Source organism: Hypanus sabinus, chromosome 3, assembly GCF_030144855.1.
Source record: "Hypanus sabinus isolate sHypSab1 chromosome 3, sHypSab1.hap1, whole genome shotgun sequence".
Taxonomy (NCBI): Eukaryota; Metazoa; Chordata; class Chondrichthyes; order Myliobatiformes; family Dasyatidae; genus Hypanus; species Hypanus sabinus.
The window spans coordinates 308,299-335,694 of NC_082708.1; the positions used below are offsets into that span (position 1 = coordinate 308,299).

The 27,396-nt window shown below is 48.7% G+C and overlaps 1 protein-coding gene across 1 annotated transcript in view; it reads right to left on the reverse strand.

Moving 5' to 3' along the window:
* The window catches only part of LOC132390685 (dynein heavy chain domain-containing protein 1), a 329,747-nt gene extending 304,446 nt beyond the window's left edge, over positions 1-25,301 (reverse strand). Inside the window, exons 1-4 of the mRNA XM_059963241.1 lie at positions 24,983-25,301; positions 14,514-14,605; positions 10,493-10,709; positions 7,928-8,053 (exon numbers count right to left, since the gene is read on the reverse strand). Of these exons, the coding sequence (XP_059819224.1) occupies positions 7,928-8,053; positions 10,493-10,709; positions 14,514-14,605; positions 24,983-25,301 (754 nt within the window). The remainder of the gene's footprint in view (positions 1-7,927; positions 8,054-10,492; positions 10,710-14,513; positions 14,606-24,982) is intronic.
* Between the last annotated feature and the right edge of the window lie 2,095 nt (positions 25,302-27,396).

Genomic DNA, 27,396 nt, shown 5'->3' on the forward strand with positions numbered 1-27,396 from the left:
TCCTTCATGTTCCCACGCCCTCGTCCATAATGTTCCCACGCCTCATCCCTCCACCTTCATGTTCCCACGCCTCATCCCTCCACCTTCATGTTCCCACACCTCAAGCCTCATCCTTCATGTTCCCACGCCTCATCCCTTGTCCTTCATGTTTCCACACCTCATCCCTCGTCCTTCATGTTCCCACGCCCTCGTCCTTCATGTTCCCACGCCTCATGCCTTGTCCTTCATGTTCCCACGCCTCATCCCTCGTCCTTCATGTTCCCACGCCTCATCCCTTGTCCTTCATGTTCCCACGCCCTCGTCCTTCATGTTCCCACGCCCTCATCCCTCATGTTCCCACGCCCTCGTCCTTCATGATCCCACGCCTCATCCCTCATCCTTCATGTTCCCACGCCTCATACCTCGTCCTTCATGTTCCCACGCCTCATCCCTCCACCTTCATGTTCCCACGCCTCATCCCTCCACCTTCATGTTCCCACGCCTCATCCCTCATCCTTCATGTACCCACACCTCATCCCTCGTCCTTCATGTTCCCACGCCTCATCCCTCGTCCTTCATGTTCCCACGCCCTCGTCCTTCATGTTCCCACGCCTCATCCCTCCACCTTCATGTTCCCACGCCTCATCCCTCATCCTTCATGTACCCACACCTCATCCCTCGTCCTTCATGATCCCACGCCTCATAACTCATCCTTCATGTTCCCACGCCTCATCCCTCGTCCTTCCTGTTCCCACGCCCTCGTCCTTCATGTTCCCACGCCTCATCCCTCCACCTTCATGTTCCCACGCCTCATCCCTCGTCCTTCATGTTCCCACGCCTCATCCCTCATCCTTCATGTACCCACACCTCATCCCTCGTCCTTCATGTTCACATGCCTCATCCTTCCACCATCATGTTCCCACGCCTCATCCCTCATCCTTCATGTTCCCACGCATCGTCCCTCATCCTTCATGTTCCCACGCCTCATCCCTCGTCCTTCATTTTCCCACGCATCGTCCCTCATCCTTCATGTTCCCACGCATCGTCCCTCATCCTTCATGTTCCCACGCCTCATCCCTCATCCTTCATTTTCCCACGCATCGTCCCTCATCCTTCATGTTCCCACGCATCGTCCCTCATCCTTCATGTTCCCACGCCTCATCCCTCATCCTTCATGTACCCACACCTCATCCCTCGTCCTTCATGTTCACACGCCTCATCCTTCCACCATCATGTTCCCACGCCTCATCCCTCATCCTTCATGTTCCCACGCATCGTCCCTCATCCTTCATGTTCCCACGCCTCATCCCTCGTCCTTCATGTTCCCACGCCTCATCCCTCATCCTTCATGTTCCCACGCCTCATCCCTCGTCCTTCATGTTCCCACGCCCTCGTCCTTCATGTTCCCACGCCTCATCCCTCCACCTTCATGTTCCCACGCCTCATCCCTCATCCTTCATGTACCCACACCTCATCCCTCGTCCTTCATGATCCCACGCCTCATAACTCATCCTTCATGTTCCCACGCCTCATCCCTCGTCCTTCCTGTTCCCACGCCCTCGTCCTTCATGTTCCCACGCCTCATCCCTCCACCTTCATGTTCCCACGCCTCATCCCTCGTCCTTCATGTTCCCACGCCTCATCCCTCATCCTTCATGTACCCACACCTCATCCCTCGTCCTTCATGTTCACATGCCTCATCCTTCCACCATCATGTTCCCACGCCTCATCCCTCATCCTTCATGTTCCCACGCATTGTCCCTCATCCTTCATGTTCCCACGCCTCATCCCTCGTCCTTCATGTTCCCACGCATCGTCCCTCATCCTTCATGTTCCCACGCATCGTCCCTCATCCTTCATGTTCCCACGCCTCATCCCTCATCCTTCATGTACCCACGCATCGTCCCTCATCCTTCATGTTCCCACGCCTCATCCCTCATCCTTCATGTTCCCACGCATCGTCCCTCATCCTTCATGTTCCCACGCATCGTCCCTCATCCTTCATGTTCCCACGCCTCATCCCTCATCCTTCATGTACCCACACCTCATCCCTCGTCCTTCATGTTCACACGCCTCATCCTTCCACCATCATGTTCCCACGCCTCATCCCTCATCCTTCATGTTCCCACGCATCGTCCCTCATCCTTCATGTTCCCACGCCTCATCCCTCATCCTTCATGTTCCCACGCCTCATCCCTCATCCTTCATGTTCCCACGCATCGTCCCTCATCCTTCATGTTCCCACGCCTCATCCCTCGTCCTTCATGTTCCCACGCCTCATCCCTCGTCCTTCATGTTCCCACGCCTCATCCCTCGTCTTTCAAGTTCCCACGCCCTCATCCTTCATGTTCCCACGCCCTGATCCCTCATCCTTCATGTTCCCACGCCCTGATCCCTCATCCTTCATGTTCCCACGCCTCATCCCTCATCCTTCATGTTCCCACGCCCTGATCCCTCATCCTTCATGTTCCCACACCTCATCCCTCATCCTTCATGTTCCCACGCCCACATCCCTCATCCTTCATGTTCCCACGCCCTGATCCCTCATCCTTCATGTTCCCACGCCTCATCCCTCGTCCTTCATGTTCCCACACCTCATCCCTCGTCCTTTATGTTCCCACGCCCTCGTCCTTCATGTTCCCACGCCTCATCCCTCGTCCTTCATGTTCCCACGCCTCATCCCTCATCCTTCATGTTCCCACGCCTCATCCCTCGTCCTTCATGTTCCCACGCCTCATCCCTCGTCCTTCATGTTCCCACGCCCTCGTCCTTCATGTTCCCACACCTCATCCCTCGTCCTTCATGTTCCCACGCCTCATCCCTCGTCCTTCATGTTCCCACGCCTCATCCCTCGTCCTTCATGTTCCCACGCCCTCGTCCTTCATGTTCCCACGCCTCATCCCTCGTCCTTCATGTTCCCACGCCTCATCCCTCGTCCTTCATGTTCCCACGCCTCATCCCTCATCCTTCATGTTCCCACGCCCTCGTCCTTCATGTTCACACGCCTCATCCCTCATCCTTCATGTTCCCACGCCTCATCCCTCGTCCTTCATGTTCCCACGCCTCATCCCTCATCCTTCATGTTCCCACGCCCTCGTCCTTCATGTTCACACGCCTCATCCCTCATCCTTCATGTTCCCACGCCTCATCCCTCGTCCTTCATGTTCCCACGCCTCATCCCTCATCCTTCATGTTCCCACGCCTCATCCCTCATCCTTCATGTTCCCACGCCTCATCCCTCGTCCTTCATGTTCCCCCGCCTCATCCCTCGTCCTTCATGTTCCCACGCCTCATCCCTCGTCCTTCATGTTCCCCCGCCTCATCCCTCGTCCTTCATGTTCCCCCGCCTCATCCCTCGTCCTTCATGTTCCCCCGCCTCATCCCTCGTCCTTCATGTTCCCACGCCTCATCCCTCGTCCTTCATGTTCCCACGCCTCATCCCTCGTCCTTCATGTTCCCACGCCTCATCCCTCGTCCTTCATGTTCCCACGCCTCATCCCTCGTCCTTCATGTTCCCACGCCTCATCCCTCGTCCTTCATGTTCCCACGCCTCATCCCTCGTCCTTCATGTTCCCACGCCTCATCCCTCGTCCTTCATGTTCCCACGCCTCATCCCTCGTCCTTCATGTTCCCACGCCTCATCCCTCGTCCTTCATGTTCCCACGCCTCATCCCTCGTCCTTCATGTTCCCACGCCTCATCCCTCGTCCTTCATGTTCCCACGCCTCATCCCTCGTCCTTCATGTTCCCACGCCTCATCCCTCGTCCTTCATGTTCCCACGCCTCATCCCTCGTCCTTCATGTTCCCACGCCTCATCCCTCGTCCTTCATGTTCCCACGCCTCATCCCTCGTCCTTCATGTTCCCACGCCTCATCCCTCGTCCTTCATGTTCCCACGCCTCATCCCTCGTCCTTCATGTTCCCACGCCTCATCCCTCGTCCTTCATGTTCCCACGCCTCATCCCTCGTCCTTCATGTTCCCACGCCTCATCCCTCGTCCTTCATGTTCCCACGCCTCATCCCTCGTCCTTCATGTTCCCACGCCTCATCCCTCGTCCTTCATGTTCTTACGCCTCATCCCTCGTCCTTCATGTTCCCACGCCTCATCCCTCGTCCTTCATGTTCCCACGGCCTCGTCCTTCATGTTCCAACGCCTCATCCCTCATCCTTCATGTTCCCACGCCTCATCCCTCATCCTTCATGTTCCCACGCCTCATCCCTCATCATGTTCCCACGCCTCATCCCTCATCCTTCATGTTCCCACGCGTCATCCCTCATCCTTCATGTTCCCACGCCTCATCCCTCGTCCTTCATGTTCCCACGCCTCATCCCTCGTCCTTTATGTTCCCACGCCCTCGTCCTTCATGTTCCCACGCCTCATCCCTCATCCTTCATGTTCCCACGCCCTCATCCCTCATCCTTCATGTTCCCACGCCCTCATCCCTCATCCTTCATGTTCCCACGCCCTCATCCCTCATCCTTTATGTTCCCACGCCCTCATCCCTCATCCTTCATGTTCCCACACCTCATCCCTCGTCCTTCATGTTCCCACGCCTCATCCCTCATCCTTCATGTTCCCACGCCTCATCCCTCGTCCTTCATGTTCCCACGCCTCATCCCACGTCCTTCATGTTCCCACGCCTCATCCCTCATCCATCATGTTCCCACGCCCTCGTCCTTCATGTTCCCACGCCTCATCCCTCGTCCTTCATGTTCCCACGCCTCATCCCTCGTCCTTCATGTTCCCACGCCTCATCCCTCATCCTTCATGTTCCCACGCCTCATCCCTCGTCCTTCATGTTCCCACGCCTCATCCCTCGTCCTTCATGTTCCCACGCCCTCGTCCTTCATGTTCCCACACCTCATCCCTCGTCCTTCATGTTCCCACGCCTCATCCCTCATCCTTCATGTTCCCACGCCTCATCCCTCGTCCTTCATGTTCCCACGCCTCATCCCTCGTCCTTCATGTTCCCACGCCCTCGTCCTTCATGTTCCCACGCCTCATCCCTCGTCCTTCATGTTCCCACGCCTCATCCCTCGTCCTTCATGTTCCCACGCCTCATCCCTCATCCTTCATGTTCCCACGCCCTCGTCCTTCATGTTCACACGCCTCATCCCTCATCCTTCATGTTCCCACGCCTCATCCCTCGTCCTTCATGTTCCCACGCCTCATCCCTCATCCTTCATGTTCCCACGCCCTCGTCCTTCATGTTCACACGCCTCATCCCTCATCCTTCATGTTCCCACGCCTCATCCCTCGTCCTTCATGTTCCCACGCCTCATCCCTCGTCCTTCATGTTCCCACGCCTCATCCCACATCCATCATGTTCCCAGGCCCTCGTCCTTCATGTTCACACGCCTCATCCCTTGTCCTTCATGTTCACACGCCTCATCCCTCGTCCTTCATGTTCCCACGCCCTCGTCCTTCATGTTCCCACGCCTCATCCCTCATGTTCACACGCCTCATCCCTCGTCCTTCATGTTCACACGCCTCATCCCTCATCCTTCATGTTCCCACACCTCAAGCCTCATCCTTCATGTTCCCACGCCTCATCCCTCGTCCTTCATGTTCCCACGCCCTCATCCCTCGTCCTTCATGTTCCCACGCCCTCATCCCTCATCCTTTATGTTCCCACGTTCTCATCCCTCATCCTTCATGTTCCCACGCCCTCGTCCCTCATCCTTCATGTTCCCACGCCCTCGTCCCTCATACTTCATGTTCCCACACCTCATCCCTCATCTTTCATGTTCCCACGCCTCATCCCTCATCCTTCATGTTCCCACGCCTCATCCCTCATCCTTCATGTTCCCACGCCTCATCCCTCGTCCTTCATGTTCCCCCGCCTCATCCCTCGTCCTTCATGTTCCCACGCCTCATCCCTCGTCCTTCATGTTCCCACGCCTCATCCCTCGTCCTTCATGTTCCCCCGCCTCATCCCTCGTCCTTCATGTTCCCCCGCCTCATCCCTCGTCCTTCATGTTCCCACGCCTCATCCCTCGTCCTTCATGTTCCCACGCCTCATCCCTCGTCCTTCATGTTCCCACGCCTCATCCCTCGTCCTTCATGTTCCCACGCCTCATCCCTCGTCCTTCATGTTCCCACGCCTCATCCCTCGTCCTTCATGTTCCCACGCCTCATCCCTCGTCCTTCATGTTCCCACGCCTCATCCCTCGTCCTTCATGTTCCCACGCCTCATCCCTCGTCCTTCATGTTCCCACGCCTCATCCCTCGTCCTTCATGTTCCCACGCCTCATCCCTCGTCCTTCATGTTCCCACGCCTCATCCCTCGTCCTTCATGTTCCCACGCCTCATCCCTCGTCCTTCATGTTCCCACGCCTCATCCCTCGTCCTTCATGTTCCCACGCCTCATCCCTCGTCCTTCATGTTCCCACGCCTCATCCCTCGTCCTTCATGTTCCCACGCCTCATCCCTCGTCCTTCATGTTCCCACGCCTCATCCCTCGTCCTTCATGTTCCCACGCCTCATCCCTCGTCCTTCATGTTCCCACGCCTCATCCCTCGTCCTTCATGTTCCCACGCCTCATCCCTCGTCCTTCATGTTCCCACGCCTCATCCCTCGTCCTTCATGTTCCCACGCCTCATCCCTCGTCCTTCATGTTCCCACGCCTCATCCCTCGTCCTTCATGTTCCCACGCCTCATCCCTCGTCCTTCATGTTCCCACGCCTCATCCCTCGTCCTTCATGTTCCCACGCCTCATCCCTCGTCCTTCATGTTCCCACGCCTCATCCCTCGTCCTTCATGTTCCCACGCCTCATCCCTCATCCTTCATGTTCCCACGCCTTCAGGGACGTTAAGGACTGCATAAAGGCCAAAGAATGGGCTTATAAGGTAGCCAATGTGAGTGGGAAGTTGGACGATTGGGAAGCTTTTAAAATCCAACAAGAGGCCACCCTCGAGTGGAGGAACAACACCTTGTATTCCGTTTGGGTAGCCTCCAACCTGATGGCATGAACATCGATGTTTCGAACATCTGGTAATGCTCCCCATAGTTCCCCACTCCCTTTTCCCCCTGTCACCTTATCTGCTTGCCTGCCGATCGCCTCCCTCTTGTGCTCCACCCCACCTTTTCTTTCTTCCAGCTTTGTAAATGTGACACACATGTGCCACGATAATAAATTTACTTTAATCTATCACCACTCTACCTAACTTTCCAGCAGATCTACATCCCTCAATGTCCTTTAGACAGCCATCATTGCTATCTACAGCACAACTTTTGTTGAAGACCAGAAGCACCCTGATCCAAACAAGCAACAGAGTCCTCGTGCCAACACCTGTAGCCCAGCACAGGTGGCAGCCCCCTCCCCCCACCCCGTCTCCTATCACTAGCCTAATTCTACATTCAGTTTCCCACATCTTGGATTCACTAACTTACCATGATGAACTTGTCAAGAGTCTGGCTGACGTCTGTGTGGACCATATCTACTCTGTTTTCTGGTATTCTCGTCCAGAACTAGAGGGCACAACCTCAGAATTGAGGGGCAACTTTTTAGAACAGAGGTAATGAGGAATTTTTTTTAGTCAGAGAGTAGTGAATCTGTGGAATGCTCTGCCACAGACTGCGGTGGAGGCCAAGTCCATGTGTGTATTTAAGGCAGTAGTTGATAGTTTCCTGATTGGTCAGGGCATCAAAGGATATGGAGAGAAGGCAGGTGTATGGGGTTGAGTGGGATCTGGGATCAGCCATGATGGAATGGCAGAGCAGACTTGATGGGCTGAATGGCCTAATTCTGCTCCTATGTCTTATGGTCTTATTCTGCTAGTGTCTTCCAGTGCAAAATACTTATTAAGTTCATCCATCATTTCTTTGTCCCCCATTATTATCCCTCCAGTGGCCTGATACCCACTCTCATGGAGGAAGACAGAAGAGAGGTAGGTACAGTGGTAGGTTACAGGTTGGGGATGTCAGACTGCAGATGACAGGACTCACCAAAGTGCTCGATCACTTCCATCAGCTTCCCGGCATCATCTTGGACATCGGCAGGCACAGAACTCGACATGATCATACTCAAAGTCATCATACTGTCCTCCACGTGCCACTGAAGCCTCTCAATGTCTGTCACAGAAAGGTCAGAATACATGACAAACATCAAAGGTCCCAGCTCCGACTCCAGTGGTACATCAGTGATCACAAACTACTACCCTCTGCCTCCTACAACCAAGCCAATTTCAAATTCAGTTTCTCCAAAGAGATGCATTTTAACCTTCTTGGCCATCTCACTGTACAGGGCTTTCTCACTGAAGTCCATGTAAACCATGATGGATCTTACTTCAATCATAACATTTGAAAGAGATTAGGATGGGCACATGGACAGGAGAGGAATGGTCTGGGTGCTGGTCAAAGTGGGTAGCAGAGCATCAGAATATCACAGACTGGATGTGACAAAGGGCCTATTTCTGTGCTGTACAGCTCTATGACCCTAATCTCCACAATTTCCTTCCCTTCTATTCAATGACTGCACACATGATTGGTTCGGACCAGTAGCCACAAACTCTGGTGCCAACACAGCACAGCCACAAATTACTAACCTTACTCATACGTCCCTGGAACGTGGGAGGAAACCAGAGCATCCAGAGGAGACACACGTATAATCTGCTCACAGGCAGTGGCAGGAATTGAACCTTAACTGCTGGAGTTGTAAAGATTTACACTAATCACTATGCTACGGTGTTAGTCAGTAAGAGTAGTTTGCATTACAGCAAATTGGGCCCTTGCCATCTGCTTAGGTGACCAGTTAACCTACTAATCCGTGTGTCTTTGAAAAGTGTAGGAAACCAGTGCACCCAGAGGAAATGCACACACTCACGGGATATAGAACATAGAACATAGAATAGTACAGCACATTACAGGCCCTTCGGCCCGCAATGTTCTGCTGACCCTCAAACCCTGCCTCACATATAACACCCACCTTAAATTCCTCCATATACCTGTCTAGTAGTCTCTTAAACTTCACTAGTGTATCTGCCTCCACCACTGACTCAGGCAGTGCATTCCATGCACCAACCACTCTCTGAGTGAAAAACCTTCCTCTAATATCCCCCTTGAACTTCCCTCCCCTTAACTTAAAGCCATGTCCTCTTGTACTGAGCAGTGGTGCCCTGGGGAAGAGGCGCTGGCTGTCCACTCTGTCTATTCCTCTTAATATCTTGTACACCTCTATCATGTCTCCTCTCATCCTCCTTCTCTCCAAAGAGTAAAGCCCTAGCTCCCTTAATCTCTGATCATAATCCATACTCTCTAAACCAGGCAGCATCCTGGTAAATCTCCTCTGTACCCTTTCCAGTGCTTCCACATCTTTCCTATACTGAGGCGACCAGAACTGGACACAGTACTCCAAGTGTGGCCTAACTAGAGTTTTATAGAGCTGCATCATTACATGGCGTCCCTTAAACTCTATCCCTCAACTTATGAAAGCCAACACCCCTTAAGCTTTATACCTACACTATCTAGCTGTGATGCAACTTTCAGGGATTTGTGGACACGTACCCCCAGATCCCTCTGCTCCTCCACACTACCAAGTATCCTGCCATTTACTTTATACTCTGCCTTGGAGTTTGTCCTTCCAAAGTGTACCACCTCACACTTCTCTGGGTTAAACTCCATCTGCCACTTCTCAGCCCACTTCTGCATCCTATCGATGTCTCTCTGCAATCTTTGACAATCCTCTACACTATCTACAACACCACCAACCTTTGTGTCGTCTGCAAACTTGCCAACCCACCCTTCTACCCCCACATCCAGGTCGTTAATAAAAATTACAAAAAGTAGAGGTCCCAGAGCAGATCCTTGTGATCCACTAGTCACAACCCTCCAATCTGAATGTACTCCCTCCACCATGACCCTTTGCCTTCTGCAGGCAAGCCAATTCTGAATCCACCTGGCCAAACTTCCCTGGATCCCATGCCTTCTGACTTTCTGAATAAGCCTACCGTGTGGAACCTTGTCAAATGCCTTACTAAAATCCATGTAGATCACATCCACTGCACTACCCTCATCTATATGCCTGGTCACCTCCTCAAAGAACTCTATCAGGCTTGTTAGGCACAATCTGCCCTTCACAAAGCCATGCTGACTGTCCCTGATCAGACCGTGATTCTCTAAATGCCCATAGATCCTATCTATAAGAATATTTTCCAACAGCTTTCCCACCACAGACATAAGGCTCACAACAGACGGAGAGAACGTACAAACTCATTACAGACAACAGAGGGTTTTGAACTAATCTTACAGCACTACACCAACAGCTACACTACCATGCTGCTCCAAGAGGACTGTAGAGTACCTATCACTGACATGTTGTACCAAGCAGAAAAAATGATGGCACTGGTTACTGGGGCCAGAGGAGGCAAAGGGGGCTCTGGGGCACTGACCAGTAACCCCTGACTGATGCTCTGTTGGGAATGTCAGGCCGAGGTTAAGACTGAGGAGCTTTCCCATGGAGCCAGGAACATGGAGGGATTGTGGGAAGTTTCAGAACGTGCAGTGCATTCTTACCAATAAGAATCAAGGTCCCGCTGTCTTTCGCTGTCCAGCTGACCTTGGGTGACTGAAGCTTGTGTCCACGGGGTCGCTGAGTTCCACTGGGGTCAGGCTCCACAAGATGAACCATGGCAATGTGGGTGACCAGCCGGAACTCACAGCTCTGCCAGAACCTCTTCACAGACAGCAGCAGCTGGCGAAGCTTGGACTCCTTCCTTGCTTTAACCAGGATCTGGAGCAGACAGAACCATCAATAAGTACTTAACAGTAAGTACTCTTGTTTGAGTACTGTTGGGGGGGGGTGGGGAACAGCCTACCTGGGGGAAGCGACAGTGGCCGTGCCTCTGGCACCGAGTCTGGCCCTGTGGCTCAGAAGGGTAGGGAAAGGAAGAGGAAGGCAGCAATGATGGGGGACTCTATAGTCAGGGGGTCAGACAGACAATTCTGTGGATGCAGTAAAGAGACTCAGATGGTAGTTTGCCTCCCAGGTGCCAGAGTCCGGGATCTTTCAGATCGCGTCCAAGATATCCTGAAGTGGGAAGAACAGCCAAAGGTTGTGGTACATATTGGTACCAATGACATAGGCAGGAAAAGGGAGGAGGTCCTGAAAACAGACTACAAGGAGTTAGGAAGGAAGTTGAGAAAAGGACCTCAAAGGTAGTAATCTCGGGATTACTGCCTATGCCATGTGACAGTGAGAATAGGAATAGAGTGAGGTGGAGGATAAATACGTGGCTGAGGGATTGGAGCAGGGGGCAGGGATTCAGATTTCTGGATCATTGGGACCTCTTTTGGGGCAGGCGTGACCTGTACAAAAAGGACAGGTTGCACTTGAATCCGAGGGGGACCAATATCCTGGCGGGGAGGTTTGCTAAGGCTGCTGGGGAGAGTTTAAACTAGAATTACTGGGGGACGGGAACCAAACTGAAGAGATGGAGGAAGAGGCGGCTGGCTCACAAATAGAGAAAGCTTGGAGACAGTGCGAGAGGGAGGAGAGGCAGGTGATAGAGAAGGGACGTGCTCAGACTGATGATTTGAGATGTGTCTATTTTAATGCAAGGAGTATTATGAACAAAGTGGATGAGCTCAGAGTGTGGATCAGCACTTGGAGCTATGATGCTGTGGCCATTACAGAGACTTGGATGGCTCAGGGTCAGGAATGGTTACTTAGAGTGCCAGGCTTTAGATGTTTCAGAAACATCGAGGAGCAGATAGGGAGACAGATCCTGGAAAGGTGTAATAATAACAGGGCTGTCATGGTGGGAGATTTTAATTTCCCAAACATCAATTGGCATGTCCCTAGAGCAAGGGGTTGAGATGGGGTGGAGTTTGTTAGGTGTGTTCAGGAAGGTTTCTTGACACAATATGTGGATAAGCCTACAAGAGGAGAGGCTGTACTTGATCTGGTGTTGGGAAATGAACCTGGTCTGGTGTCAGATCCCTCAGTGGGAGAGCATTTTGGAGATGGTGATCACAGTTCTACCACCTTTATCACAGCATTGCAGAAGGATAGGAACAGACGAGTTAGGAAAGCGTTTAATTGGAGTAATGGGAAATATGGGGCTATCAGGCAGGAACTTGGGAGCATAAATTGGGAACAGATGTTCTTAGGGAAATGTATGGAAAAAATGTGGCAAATGTTCAGGGGATATTTGCATGGAGTTCTGCATAGGTACGTTCCAATGAGACAGGGAAAGGACAGTAGGGTACAGGTGTATAAAAGCTGTTGTAAATCTACTCAAGAAGAAGAGCTCACCAAAGGTTCAAAAAACTAGGTAATGATAGAGATCTAGAAAATTATAAGGCTAGCAGGAAGGAGCTTAAGATAGAAATTAGGAGAGCCAGAAGGGGCCATGAGGAGATAGCAGAGGTACTTAATGAATACTTTGCTTCAGTATTCACTATGGAAAAAGATCTTGGCAATTGCAGGGATGTCTTATAGCAGACTGAAAAGCCTAAGCATGTAGACATTAAGAAAGAGGATGTGCTGGAGCTTTTGGAAAGCATCAAGTTGTATAAGTCACTGGGACTGGACAAGATGTATCCCAGGCTACTGTGGGAGGTGAGGGAGGAAATTGCTGGGTCTCTGGCAATGATCTTTGCATCATCAATGGGGACAGGAGAGGTTCCAGAGGATTGGAGGGTTGCAGATGTTGTTCCATTATTCAAGAAAGGGAGTAGGGATAGTCCAGGAAATTATAGACCAGTGATTCTTACTTCAGTGGTTGGTAAGTTGATGGAGAAGATCCTGAGGGGCAGGATTTTTGAACATTTAGAGAGGTATAATATGATTAGGAATAAGTCAGCATGACTTAGTCAAAGGCAAGTTGTGCCTTACGAGCCTAATTGAATTTTTTGAGGATGTGACTAAACACATTGATGAAGGAAGAGCAGTAGATGTAGTGTATATGGATTTCAGCAAGGCATTTGATAAGGTACCCCATGCAAGACATTAAGAAAGTAAGGAGGCATAGGATCCAAGGGGACATTGCTTTGCGGATCCAGAACTGGTTTGCCCACAGAAGGCAGGGAGTGGTTGTAGACGGGTCATATTCTGCATGGAGGTCGGTCAACAGTGGTGTGTCTCAGGGATCTGTTCTTGGACCCCTGCTCTTCATGATATTTATAAATGATCTGGATGAGGAAGTGGAGGGATAAATTAGTAAGTTTGCTGATGACACAAAGGTTGGGGATGTTGTGTATAGTCTGGAGGGCTGTCAGAGGTTACCACGGGACATTGATAGGATGCAAAACTGGGCTGAGAAGTGGCAGATGGAGTTCAACACAGAAAAGTGTGAAGTGGTTCATTTTAGTAGGTCAAATATGATGGCAGAATATAATATTAATGGTAAGACTCTTGGCAGTGTGGAGGATCAGAGGGATCTTGGGGTCCAAGTCCACAGGACACTCAAAGCTGCTGCACAGGTTGACTGTGTGGTTAAGAAGACATACGGTGCATTGGCCTTCGTCAATCATGGGATTGAGTTTAAGAGTCGAGAGGTAATGTTGCAGCTATAAGGGACCCTGGTCAGACCCCACTTGGAGTACTGTGCTCAGTTCTGGTCGCCTCACTACAGGAAGGATGTGGAGACCACAGAAAGGGTGCAGAGGAGATTTACAAGGATGTTGCCTGGATTGGGGAGCATGTCTTATGAGAATAGGTGGAGTGAACTTGGCCTTTTCTCCTTGGAGTAACAGAGGATGAGAATTGACCTGATAGAGGTGTACAAGATAATGAGACACATTGATCCTGTGGATAGTCAGAGGTTTTTCCCAGGGCTGGAATGGCTAGCACGAGAGGGCAGTGTCAAGGTGCTGGGGAGTAGGTACAGAGGAGATGTCAGGGTTAGGTTTTTACACAGAGAGTGGTGAGTGTGTGGAACAGGCTGACGGCAACAGTGGTGGAGGCAGATACGATAGGGTCTCTTAAGAGACTCCTGGACAGGTACATGGAGCTCAGAAAAATAGAGGGCTATGGGTAACCCAAGGTAATTTCTAAGGTAGGACATGTTCAGCACAGCTTTGTGGGCTGAAGGGCCTGTATTGTGCTGCAGATTTTCTGTGTTTCTGTGTTTCATCAGCGAGGCACAGTAATGTCTGGCAATACTCCACGAGGCCCAAGAACGTCCAACACAACTACCTGAGGCCCGGCAACACCAAACACAAATGCAAGGCCCAGTAAGAGCGGGCACAACTCCTGTGGAGGAGGGAGTCTAGGGACAGAGGACACAGTCTCAAACAGTCCATTTAGAATGGAGGTGAGGAGGAATTTCTTTAGCAAGAGGGTGGTGAATCTGTGGAATTTGTTACCACAGGTGCCCGTGGAGGCCAAGTCATTGGGTATATTTAAGGCAGAGGTTGATAGGTTCTTGATTAATTAGGTCATTAAGGGTAACAGGGAGAAAGCAGGATCCAGACTGATATTGGATCAGCAATGATGAAATGTCAGAGCAGATTCGATAGGCCAAATGGTCTAATTCTGCTCCTATACCTTATGGTCTTACCATTGGCCCCACACTCCCCGTGATTTTCTCACCTGTCTGATAAATTCAGCATATGCAGGCAGATCGTATGCTAAAAGATCCGATATCTTCATATCCCACTCTATATGCCAGGTCTCGCCCATCTCTATAAAGACAAGTACAGACCAGGATGATAAGAGCATAGTGGACAGTCAGAGGCTTCTTCCCAAGTGGAAATGGCTAACATGAAGTGGGCATAACTTTAAGGGATTTGGAGGGAATCTGGAGCCACACACAATCTCAGTGGGTCAAGCAGCATCTGTGGGGGGAGTGATATTGACACTGAGTCGAAACCCTGCATCAGGATCAAGTTAACAATTTCCACACCATCTTAGTGTGCAAGTGACCCAGGTTCAATTCCTGTTGCTGGCTGTAATGATTTTGTAAATCCTACCCGTGACAACATGGGTTTCCTCTGGGTACTCTGGTTCCCAAAGACATACAGGTTAATAGATTCAAAGTAAATTTATTATTGAAGTGTCACCATATACAACCCTGAGGTTCATTTTCTTGTGGGCATACTCAGTAACTCTAAAAACCATAATAGAATCCATGAAAGACCACACCAACAGTGTGCAAAAGGCAATAAACTGCAAATACAGAGAAAAAATGAATGATGATAAATAAGGCACAATCAAGTATCAATCATCATTTACCAAAATCTTGCTTTAAATATAAACTCATAAGGAAGACCATACCTTACCATAGTACAAGCCTTATCCAGCTTGAGTCAGAGTCCCACAAATTATAATTAATGAAATAAAATCAAGTTTGTCATTCAAATCATACATGGACACAGCGTTCCTCTGGGGCCAAGGTACAAAAACATACATGCACGTTTAAAACAATGAGAAAGGGGAAAAAAGAGAACATAGTCATGTAAGAAAGCAAATTTTTAGACCAAGTTCCTAAGCGAGAAGTCCCACAAATTGATGGTTCCTGGCAGTCCAGCTTGTAATTCCATTGATCCACCAGTTGAGGGCAGCACCGATAGGAGAGGCCAGACGCCATGCAAGCCCGAGGACTGAGGCCTAGTCCAAGCTACAAGCAAGGTGACACTGCTGCCTTGCTGCCTTTGTCTCCACAAAACAAGGGAAGCAGGCTGTGGCAATCCAAATCCAACAGGGTCTTGCGATCGCGGAAAAAACACCCAAGACAGTCACTCATGGTTTCACTACCATATATAACCATATAACAACTACAGCACGGAAACAGGCCATCTCGGCCCTTCTAGTCCGTGCTGACGCTTACACTTACCTAGTCCCACCGACCTGCACTCAGTCCATAACCCTCCATTCCTTTCCTGTCCATATACTTATCCAATTTTACTTTAAATGACAATACCGAACCTGCCTCTACCACTTCTACTAGAAGCTCTTTCCACATGAATACCACTCTCTGAGTAAAGAAATTTCCCCTCGTGTTACCCTTAAACTTTTGCCCCCAAACTCTCAACTTATGTCCTCTTGTTTGAATCTCCCTTACTCTCAATGGAAAAAGCCTATCCACGTCAACTCGATCTATCCCCCTCATTATTTTAAATACCTCTATCAAGTCCCCCCTCAACTTTCTACGCTCCAAAGAATAAAGACCTAACTTGTTCAACCTTTCCCTGTAACTTAGGTGCTGAAACCCAGGTAACATTCTAGTAAATATTCTCTGTACTCTCTCTATTTTGTTGACATCTTTCCTATAATTCGGTGACCAGAACTGTACACAATACTCCAAATTCGGCCTTACCAATGCCTTGTACAGTTTTAACATTACATCCCAACTCCTATACTTAATGCTCTAATTTATAAAGGCCAGCATACCAAAAGCTTTTTCACCACCCTATCCACATGAGATTCCATCTTCAGGGAACTATGCACCATTATTCCTAAATCACTCTGTTCTACTGCATTCTTCAACGCCCTACCATTTACGACATATGTCCTATTTGGATTATTCCTACCAAAATGTAGCACCTCACATTTATCAGAATTAAACATCTGCTATCGTTCAGCCCACTCTTCTAACTGGCCTAAATCTCTCTGCAAGCTTTGAAAACCTTCTTCATTATCCACAACGCCACCTACCTTAGTATCATCTGCATACTTACTAATCTAATTTACCACCCCGTCATCCAGATCATTAATATGACAAGCAACATTGGACCCAAAACAGATCCCTGAGGCACACCACTAGTCACCAGCCTCCAACCTGACAAACAGTTATCCACCACTACTCTCTGGCATCTCCCATCCAGCCACTGTTGAATCCATTTTACTACTACAATATTAATACCTAACAATTGAACCTTCCTAACTAACCTTCTGTGCAGAACCTTGTCAAAGGCCTTACTGAAGTCCATATAGACAACATCCACTGCTTTACCCTCATCAACTTTCCTCGTAACCTCTTCAAAAAATTCAATAAGATTTGTCAAACATGACCTTGCACGCACAAATCCATGCTGACTATTCCTAATCAGACCCTGCCTATCCAGATAATTATATATACCATCTCTGGAGAAGATCGGGAGTCTAGGATGGTATGTTGCCTCACTGGTGCCGGGGTCCGGGACATCTCCGATCGGGTGCAGGTTATTCTCGAGAGGGAGGGCAAGAACCCAGATGTTTTGGTCCATGTAGGGACCAACGACGTGGATAGGATGAGTGAGGGGGTCCTGCGTAGTGAGTTCAGGGAGTTAGGTGCAAAGCTGAAGGGCAGGACCTCCAGGGTAACAATCTCAGGATTGCTACCTGTGCCACATGCGAGTGAGGCAAGAAACAGAAGGATTATACAGATTAATATGTGACTGAGAGGATGGTGCAGGAGGGAGGGCTTCAGGTTTTTAGATAATTGGGCTTTGTTCCAGGGAAGGTGGGATCTGTTCTGACGGGACGGTTTACACCTGAACTGGAGTGGACCTAACATTCTTGCAGGAAAGTTTGCTGGTGTTTCTCGGGGGGGTTTAAACTAAATTTGCAGGGGGCAGGGACCCAGAATGCAAGAGAGGATAGTGAGATGAAGAATAAAGGACAGTTGGGGACTACATGGCTCTGGAATATTAAGTGTGTAGTAGAGAAAGGTGAGGCGGAACAAGTGATAAGGAGGACACATGTACAGAGGGATGGTCTGACGGAACATGGAGTTAAATGTGCAGAAAGAATAAGTAAATTTAGAAAGGACAACAAAATTCAAGGGGCATATAGCCCGATGGGAGTTCGGGGAGCTGGGTTAAGCACAATAGGCAGCAATTTAAACAGAGAGAGGAGAAATTGGCTAAAAATTCTATATCTGAATGCACGGTGTCAGAAATAAGGCAGATGAGCTTGAAGCTCAGGTGTGAATGGGTAACTATGATGTTGTTGGGATAACGGAGACATGGCTGCAGGGAGATCAGACCTGGGAAATGAATGTACAAGGGTATACGTGCTATTGTAGGGACAGAAATGTGGGCAGAGGGGGTGGGGTGGCCCTGTTGGTGAGGAATGAGATTCAGTCCTTTGCAAGGGGGGACATAGGATCAGGAGAAGTAGAGTCTGTGTGGATAGAACTGAGGAACAGTAAGGGCAAAAAGACCCTAAGGGGTGTTGTCTACAGGCCCCCAAACAGTAGCATGGATATTGGGTGCAAGTTGAATAGGGAGTTAACATTGGCATGTAGCAAAGGTAATGTCACAGTAGTTATGGGGGATTTCAACATGCAGGTGAACTGGGAGAATCAGGTTGGTGCTGGACCCCAGGATAGAGAGTTTGTAGAGTGCCTACAGGATGCATTCTTGGAACAGCTTGTACGAGAGCCGACCAGGGACAAGGCTATTCTGGATTTAGTGTTGTGTAATGAACAGGATTTGATAAGTGATTTTGAAGTAAAGGAGCCATTAGGAGGTAGTGACCATAATATGATAAGTTTTTATCTGCAATTTGAGAAGGATAAGGGCAGCTCAGAGGTGTCAGTGTTGCAGTTGAACAGGGGAAACTATGGAGCCATGAGGGAGGAGCTGGCCAAAGTTAACTGGACAGATATCCTAGCAGAAAAGACAGTGGAACAGCAATGGCAGGTATTCTTAGGAATAATGCACAAGGTGCAAAATCAGTTCCACCCCCAGAGAAGGAAGGATTCAAAGGGGGGAAAGGGGCCACAGTGGTTGAAAAAGGAAGTCAGAGATTGCATAGCATTAAAAAAAAGGAAATATGACAGAGCTAAGGTGAGTGGGAGGACAGATGATTGGGAAATTTTTAAGGAACAACAGAACTTAACTAAAAAGGCAATACAGGGAGAAAAAATTTGGTACGAACACAAGCTAGCCAGGAATATAAAGGAGGATAGCAAAAGCTTTTTTAGGTATGTGAAGAGAAAGAAGATAGTTAAGAACAATGTTGGGCCCTTGAAGAATGAATTGGGTGAAATTGTTATGGGAAACAGAGAAATGGCAGAAGAATTTAATAAGTACTTTAGATCTGTCTTCACTAGGGAAGACACAAGCAATCTCCCAGATGTATGGATTGGCCAAGGACATAGGGTAACAGAGGAAACGAAACAGATTGACATTAGGAAGGAAACGGTGATGAGTAGACTGATGGGACTGAAGGCTGACAAATCCCCAGGTCCAGATGGTCTGCATCCTAGGCTACTAAAGGAGGTGGCCCTGGAAATTGCGGATGCATTGGTAATCATTTTCCAAGGTTCCTTAGATTCAGGATCAGTTCCTGAGGATTGGAGAATGGCTAATGTTATCCCACTTTTTAAGAAAGGAGGGAGGGAGAAAACAGAGAACTATTGTCCTGTCAGCCTAACATCAGTAGTGGGGAAGATGCTAGAGTCCATTATTAAAGATGAAATAGTGGCATATCCAGATAGATAGGATTGGGCCGAGCCAGCATGGATTTACCAAGGGCAAATCATGCTTGACTAATCTATTGGAGTTTTTCGAGAATGTAACCAGGAAGTTAGACAAGGGAGATCCAGTGGATAGAGTGTACCTCGATTTTCAGAAGGCATTTGATAAGGTCCCACATAGAAGATTGGTGGGTAAAATCAAAGCTCAAGGCATTGGGGGGAAGGCATTGACATGGATAGAAAACTGGTTGGCAGATAGAAAGCAAAGGGTAGTGGAGAATGGGTGTTTCTCGGAATGGCAGGTGGTGACTAGTGGGGTGCCACAGGGCTCGGTATTGGGACCACAGCTGTTTACGATTTACATCAACGATTTAGATGAAGGCATTGAGAATAACATCAGCAAGTTTGCTGATGATACTAAGCTGGGTGGCAGTGTGACATGTGATGAGGATGTTAGGAGAATTCAGGGAGACTTGGATAGGCTGAGTGACTGGGCAGATACTTGGCAGATGACGTTTAATGTGAATAAATGTGAGGTTATCCACTTTGGGAGTAAGAACAGGAAGGCAGATTATTATCTGAATGGTGTAAAGTTAGGTAAGGGAGAAATACAAAGAGATCTAGGAGTCCTTGTTAATCAGTCACTGAAGGTGAATGAACAAGTGCAGCAGGCAGTGAAGAAGGCTAATAGAATGTTGGCCTTTATTACAAAGGGAATTGAGTACAAAAGCAAGGAAATCCTTTTGCATTTGTCCAGGGCCCTGGTGAGACCACACCTGGAGTATTGTGTACAGTTTTGGTCTCCAGGGTGAAGGAAGGACATCCTGGCTGTCGAAGAAGTGCAGCGTAGATTCACGAGGTTAATTCCTGGGATGTCCAGACTGTCTTACGCAGAAAGGTTGGAGAGACTGGGCTTGTACACACTGGAATTAAGGAGATTGAGAGGGGATCTGATTGCAACATATAAGATTATTAAGGGACTGGACAAGATAGAGGCAGGAAATATGTTCCAGATGCTGGGAGAGTCCAGTACCAGAGGGCATGGTTTGAGAATAAGGGGTAGGACATTTAGGACAGAGTTAAGGAAAAAACTTCTTCTCCTAGAGAGTTGTGGGGGTGTGGAATGCACTGCCTTGGAAGGCAGTGGAGACCAATTCTCTGGATGCTTTCAAGAAGGAGCTAGATAGGTATCTTATATATAGGGAAATCAAGGGATATGGGGACAAGGCAGGAACCGGGTATTGATAGTAGGTGATCAGCCATGATCTCAGAATGGCAGTGCAGGCTCGAAGGGCTGAATGGTCTACTTCGGCACCTATTGTCTATTGTCTATTGTCTAAGAATACTTCCCATTAATTTACCCACCACTGACGTCAAACTGACAGGCCTATAATTGCTAGGTTTACTCTTAGAACCCTTTTTAAACAATGGAACCACATGAGCAATATGCCAATCCTCCGCCACCATCCCTGTTTCTAATGACATTTGAAATATTTCTGTCAGAGCCCCTGCTATTTCTACACTAACTTCCCTCAAGGTCCTAGGGAATATCCTGTCAGGATCCAGACATTTATCCACTTTTATATTCCTTAAAAGCGCCAGTACTTCCTCCTCTTTGATTGTCATAGTTTCCATAACTTCCCTACTTGTTTCCCTTACCTTACACAATTCAATATCCTTCTCCTTAGTGAATACCAAAGAAAATAAATTGTTCAAAATCTCCCCCATCTCTTTCGGCTCCACACATAGCTGTCCACTCTGATTCTCTAAGGGTCCAATTTTATCCCTCACTATCCTTTTGCTATTAATATAACTGTAGAAACCCGTCGGATTTATTTTCACTCTACTTGCCAAAGCAACCTCGTATCTTCTTTTAGCTTTTCTAATTTCTTTATATTCCTCGAGCACCTCATTTACTCCATGCTGCCTACATTTATTGTAGATCTCCCTCTTTTTCTGAACCAAGTTTCCAATATCCCTTGAAAACCATGGCACTTTTAACCTTTCCTTTCAACCTAACAGGAACATAAAGATTCTGTACCCTCAAAACTTCACCTTTAAATGACCTCCATTTCTCTATTATATCCTTCCCATAAAACAAATTGTCCCTATCCACTCCTAAGTCCTTTCACATCTCCTCAAAGTTAGCCTTTCTCCAATCAAAAATCTCAACCCTGGGTCCAGTCCTATCCTTCTCCATAATTATATTGAAACTAATGGTATTGTGATCACTGGACACGAAGTGCTCCCCAACACATACATCCGTCACCTGACCTATCTCATTCCCTAACAGAAGATCCAACACTGCCCCTTCTCTAGTTGGTACATCTATGTATTGCTGCAAAAAACTATCCTGCACACATTTTACAAACTCCAAACCATCCAGCCCTTTTACAGAATGGGCTTCCCAGTCTACGTGTGGGTAATTAAAATCTCCCACAATCACAACCTTGTGCTTACTACAAATATCTGCTATCTCCTTACAGATTTGCTCCTCCAATTCTCACTCCCCATTAGATGGTCTATAATACACCCCTGTAAGTGTTACTACACCTTTCCCATTCTTCAATTCCATCCAAATAGCCTCCCTAGATGAGCCCTCTAATCTATCCTGCCAAAGCACTGCTGTAATATTTTCTCAGACAAGCAATGCAACACCTCCTCCTCTTGCCCCTCCAATTCTATCACATCTGAAGCAACGAAATCCAGGAATATTTAGTTGCCAATCACACCCCTCCTGCAACCTAGTTTCACTAATAGCTACAACATCATATTTACAGGTATCAATCCATGCTCTAAGCTCATCCACCTTTCTTACAATGCTCCTAGCATTAAAATAGAAGCATTTAAGAAACTCTCCACCTCTTCCTCTTTGTTTATCCCTAATGATGCGATCAACTTTATTGTCTTTTTCTTCCTTCTCCCCTACATCTTCGGTCTGAGCGCTCCCCTTCTCTATCACCTGCCTATCCTCCCTCACACACTGTCTACTAGCTTTCTCTATTTGTGAACTAACCTCCTCTCCCCTAGTCTCTTCAAATTGATTCCCACCCCCCAACAATTCAAGTTTAAAGTCTCCCCAGTAGCCTTAGCAAATCTCCCCACCAGGATACTGGTCCCCCTAGGATTCAAGTGTAACCCGTCCTTTTTGTACAGATCACACCTGCCCCAAAAGAGGTCCCAATGATCCAGAAACTTGAATCCCTGCCCCCCCCCCGCTCTAATCCCTCAGCCATGCATTTATCCTCCACCTCATTCCATTCCTACTCTCACTGTCGCGTGGCACAGGCAGTAATCCCGAGATTACTACCTTTGTCGTCTTTTTCTCAACTGCCTTCCTAACTCCCTATATTTTCCTTTCAGGACCTCTTCCCTTTTCCTGCCTATGTCATTGGTATCTACATGTACCACGACCTCTGGCTCCTCACCCTCCTACTTCAGGATATCTTGGACGCGATCAGAAACATCCCGAACCCTGGCACCAGGGAGGCAAACTACCATTCAGGTCTCCTGATCGCGTCTACAGAATTGCCTGTCTGACCCCCTAACTATTGAGTCCCCTATTACTACTGCCTTCCTTTTCCTTTCCCTACCCTTCTGAGCTACAGGGCCGGACTCTGTGCCAGAGGCACAGCCACTGTTGCTTCCCCCAGGTAGGCTGTCCCCCCCAACAGTACTCAAACAGGAGTACTTATTGTCAAGGGATACAGCCACTGGGGTTCTCTCTAGTACCTGACTCTTCCCCTTCTCCAAACAGTCTTCGCAACAACTTAAAACCAATCTGTAATTACAGATATGACAATCAACATTATAATATTACAGAACAAACAAGCAAGAAGAACTTACTGAATAGATATCGCCATTCCAAACACAATAACATGCAGAAATAAATAAGTAAATTGTGAGATTGAGTTTAGGATCCGAGAGGTAATGTTGAAGCTATATAGGACCCTGGTCAGGCCACACTTGGAGTACTGTGCTCAGTTCTGGTCGCCTCACTATAGGAAGGATGTGGAAACCATAGAAAGGGTGCAGAGGAGTTTACAAGGATGTTGCCTGGATTGGGGAGCATGCCTTATGAGAATAGGTTGAGTGAACTCGGCCTTTTCTCCTTGGAGCAAAGGAGGATGAGAGGTGACCTGATAGAGGTGTATAAAATGACAAGAGGCATTGATCATGTGGATCATCAGAGGCTTTTTCCCAGGGCTGAAATGGCTAGCACGAGAGGGCACAGTTTTAAAGTGCTTGGAAGTAGGTACAGAGAAGATGTCGGGGTAAGTGGTGAGTGCGTGGAATGGGCTGCTAACAACAGTGGTGGAGGTGGATACGATAGGGTCTTTCAAGAGACTCTTGGACAGGTACATGGAGCTTAGAAAAACAGAGGGCTATGTGTAACCCTAGGTAATTTTTAAGGTAAGGACATGTTCGGCACAGCTTTGTGGGCCGAAGGGCCTGAATAGTGCTGTCGGTTTTCTATGTTTCTTAAAAATTCACCAGCAATTTGCTGAATTAATAGAGGAAAGTGAAAGACTTTGGAACATGAACAATAGTAATAGTAATAGTTCCAAAAGTAATATCTCCAACTGCTATCACTACACAACAGCATTAAACAACTAGGGTGACACAGCAATAATCGTGTAAATCTTCAGAAAGCCACAATACGGAACACCACCAGAATAGTTCAAAAATTCCCAGCAATTGAGAAATGAGTGCGCTTGGCTATGCCCATACCTCAGTTTTTACCAGCTTGAGCTGAGAAAAAATATTTAAAAAATAATAAATAAGCAATAAATATCAAGAACTTGAGAGGACGAGTCCTTGAAAGTGAGTCCATAGGTTGTGGGAACAGTTCAGTGACGGGGCAACTGAAGTTGACTGAAGTTACCCCCACTGGATAAGAGCCTGATGGTTGAGGGGTAGTAACTGTTGCTGAACCTGATGGAGTGAACTCTAAGGCTCCTGTACCTTCTTCCTAACGGCAGCAGTGAGACGAGAGCATGTCCTGGGAGGTGGGTTCCTTGATGGTGGTTGCTTCTTTTCTGTGACAATGCTCTGTGTAGATGTGCTCAACGTAGGGAGGGTTTTACCGGTGATGGACTGGGCCATAACCATTAGTTTTTGTAGGCTTTTCTGAACAAGGCTATTGGTGTTTCCATACCAGGCTGTGATGCAACCAGTCAATGTCCTCTCCACAACACGTCTATAGAAGCTGGTCAAAGTTTTTGATGTCGTGCTGATTGTTCACAAACTCCTGAGGAAGTAGAGGTGCTGCTGTGCTTTCTTCATAACTGCACCTACGTGCTGGGCCCAGGGCAGGTCCTCCGAAATAATGATGCATGGAATTTAAAGTTGCTAATCCTCTCCAACCTTGATCCCCATGACTAATGATGCACCTCCAGTTTTTTCCTCCTGAAGTCAATATTCAGCTCCTTGGTCTTGTTGATTGGTCACATGGATGTATTTGGGTGGCAAGAGCTTTTGGGCTGAAAGGGCCCGTTACTGTGCTGAATCTCTAAATAAAATAAATAATAAATAAGCTCTTGGTCCTGTCAGGGACCCAGCCTGGTCACATTTGTCACGGAGTGATACCACTTGATGGAGTTATACTATCCAGTGACAACTGTACCTGGGACAGGTTGGGTTCCCATATTCTCACCTGTGAAGATGGACTTCCAGTGTCTTTCCTTCATCGCTGGCTGGGACATGTCCGCCAGGACAGGCAGGAACCGTTTGAATTCTGACACCACTTCGTCAAAGGCCAACAGGATGCTATCATCAGAAGGAACTGAAGCACGGAGTCGCTTGGCTATCGACACCCACCCGTCCAACTCAGTCCTCACCTGCTGCAGTTTAAACTGTAGGAACAAGGAGTTAGAAGCAGTGAACACTGTTCTGTGCAGACGCCATACCCAAGTGAGAAAGTTCATCAACTGATCCCTGGATACGGGCAGATTCGCTGGTGCTGGATTCTCCATGGTTTAGACATTAGATGCAATCTTATTTAAATATAGATAAAGTGGATGTGGAGAGGCTGTTTCCTATAGTGGGGGAGTCTAGGACCAGAGGACACAGATAGAGTGGATGTGGAGAGGATGTTTCCTGTAGTGGGGGAGTCTAGGACCAGAGGGCACAGATAGAGTGGATGTGGAGAGGCTGTTTCCTATTGTGGGGGAGTCTAGGATCAGAGGGCACAGACAGAGTGGATGTGGAGAGGATGTTTCCTATAGTGGGGGAGTCTAGGACCAGAGGACACAGATGGAGTGGATGTGGAGAGGGTGTTTCCTGTAGTGGGAGAGTCTAGGACCAGAGGGCACAGATAGAGTGGATGTGGAGAGGATGTTTCCTGTAGTGGGGGAGTCTAGGACCAGAGGGCACAGATAGAGTGGATGTGGAGAGGCTGTTTCCTATAGTGGGGGAGTCTAGGACCAGAGGACACAGATAGAGTGGATGTGGAGAGGATGTTTCCTGTAGTGGGGGAGTCTAGGACCAGAGGGCACAGACAGAGTGGATGTGGAGAGGATGTTTCCTATAGTGGGGGAGTCTAGGACCAGAGGACACAGATGGAGTGGATGTGGAGAGGCTGTTTCCTATTGTGGGGGAGTCTAGGATCAGAAGGCACAGCCTCAGAATAGAGGGTCTTCCATTAGAACAGAGATGAGGAGCAATTTCTTTAGCCAGAGGGTGGTGAATCTGTAGAATTCAATGTCACAGATGACTGTAGAGGTCAATCATTGATTATATTTAAATTGGTAGGTTTTTGATTAGTAAGAGTGTCAAAGGTTATGGGGAGAAGGCAGGAAAATGTGTTGAGAGGGAAAATAAAGCAGCCATGATGAAATGGTGGATCAGACTTGATGGGCTGAATGGCCTAATTCTGCTCCTATGTCTTATGGTCTTACATCACAGTTCTTATAACTTCCCTCCTGACTGAGCAACTAGCACTGTCCCAAAACACAAGGGATGGAGATCTCTGTGAGACTTCAGGTCACAGGAGGGGAGAAGTTTGCTCACCTGAAAGGAAATCTCTACACCTCTCATTGTAGAGAGGGAGAGGGAGAGGGAGAGGGGGAGGGAAAGGGAGGGAGAGAGAGAGGGGAGGGGGAGGGAGAGGGGAGAGAGGGGAGAGAGGGGGAGGGGAGGGAGAGGGAGAGGGAGGGAGGGAGAGGGGAGGAGAGGGGAGGGAGGGAGGGAGAGGGGAGAGAGAAGGGAGAGGGAGGGGGGGAAGGAGAAGGGGAGAGGGGAGAAGGGGAGAGGGGAGGGAGGGAGGAGAGGGGAAGGAGAGGGAGAGGGGGAGGGGAGGAGAGAGAAGGGGAGAGGGAGAGGGGAGGGAGAGAGAAGGGGAGAGGGAGAGGGAGAGGGGGAGAGGGGAAGGAGAGGGAGAGGGGGAGGGGAGGGAGAGAGAAGGGGAGAGGGAGAGGGGAGGGAGAGGGGAGAAGGGGAGAGGGGAGGAGGGGAGAGGGAGGGAGGGAGGGAGAGGGGAAGGAGAGGGAGAGGGGGAGGGAGAGGGAGAGGGAGAGGGGGAGGGGAGGGAGAGAGAAGGGGAGAGGGAGAGGGAGAGGGGGTCTGGGAAAGAGGGAAGATGAATGAGAGTTATCAGGTCACAGAGCATTACTGCAAAGAAAAAGGCCCTTTGGCTCATCTAGTCGAGGTCAAACTACTATTCTGCCTGGTTCAATCAACCTGTACCTGGACCATAGTCCTCCATACCCTCCCATCTATGTACCTATCCAAACTTCTCTTATTGAACCCACTTCCACCAGATGCACTGGCAGTTTGTTCCACACTCTCACCACACTCTAAGTGAAGAGGTTCCCCCTCGTTTCCCTTAAATATTTCACTTTTCACCCTTAACCCATGAGGCCTAGTTCTAGTCACACTCAACCTCCATCTATACCCCTCAAATTTTGGATTTCCCCATCTACTGCATACCGCTCATAATTTTTGTATACCTCTGTCAAATCTCCCCTTTCATTCCTGTACTCCAGGGTGTAAAGTCCATAAGACATGGGAGCAGAATTAGGCATTCAACGCACTGATTCTGCTCTGCAATTACATCATGGCTGATCCGGG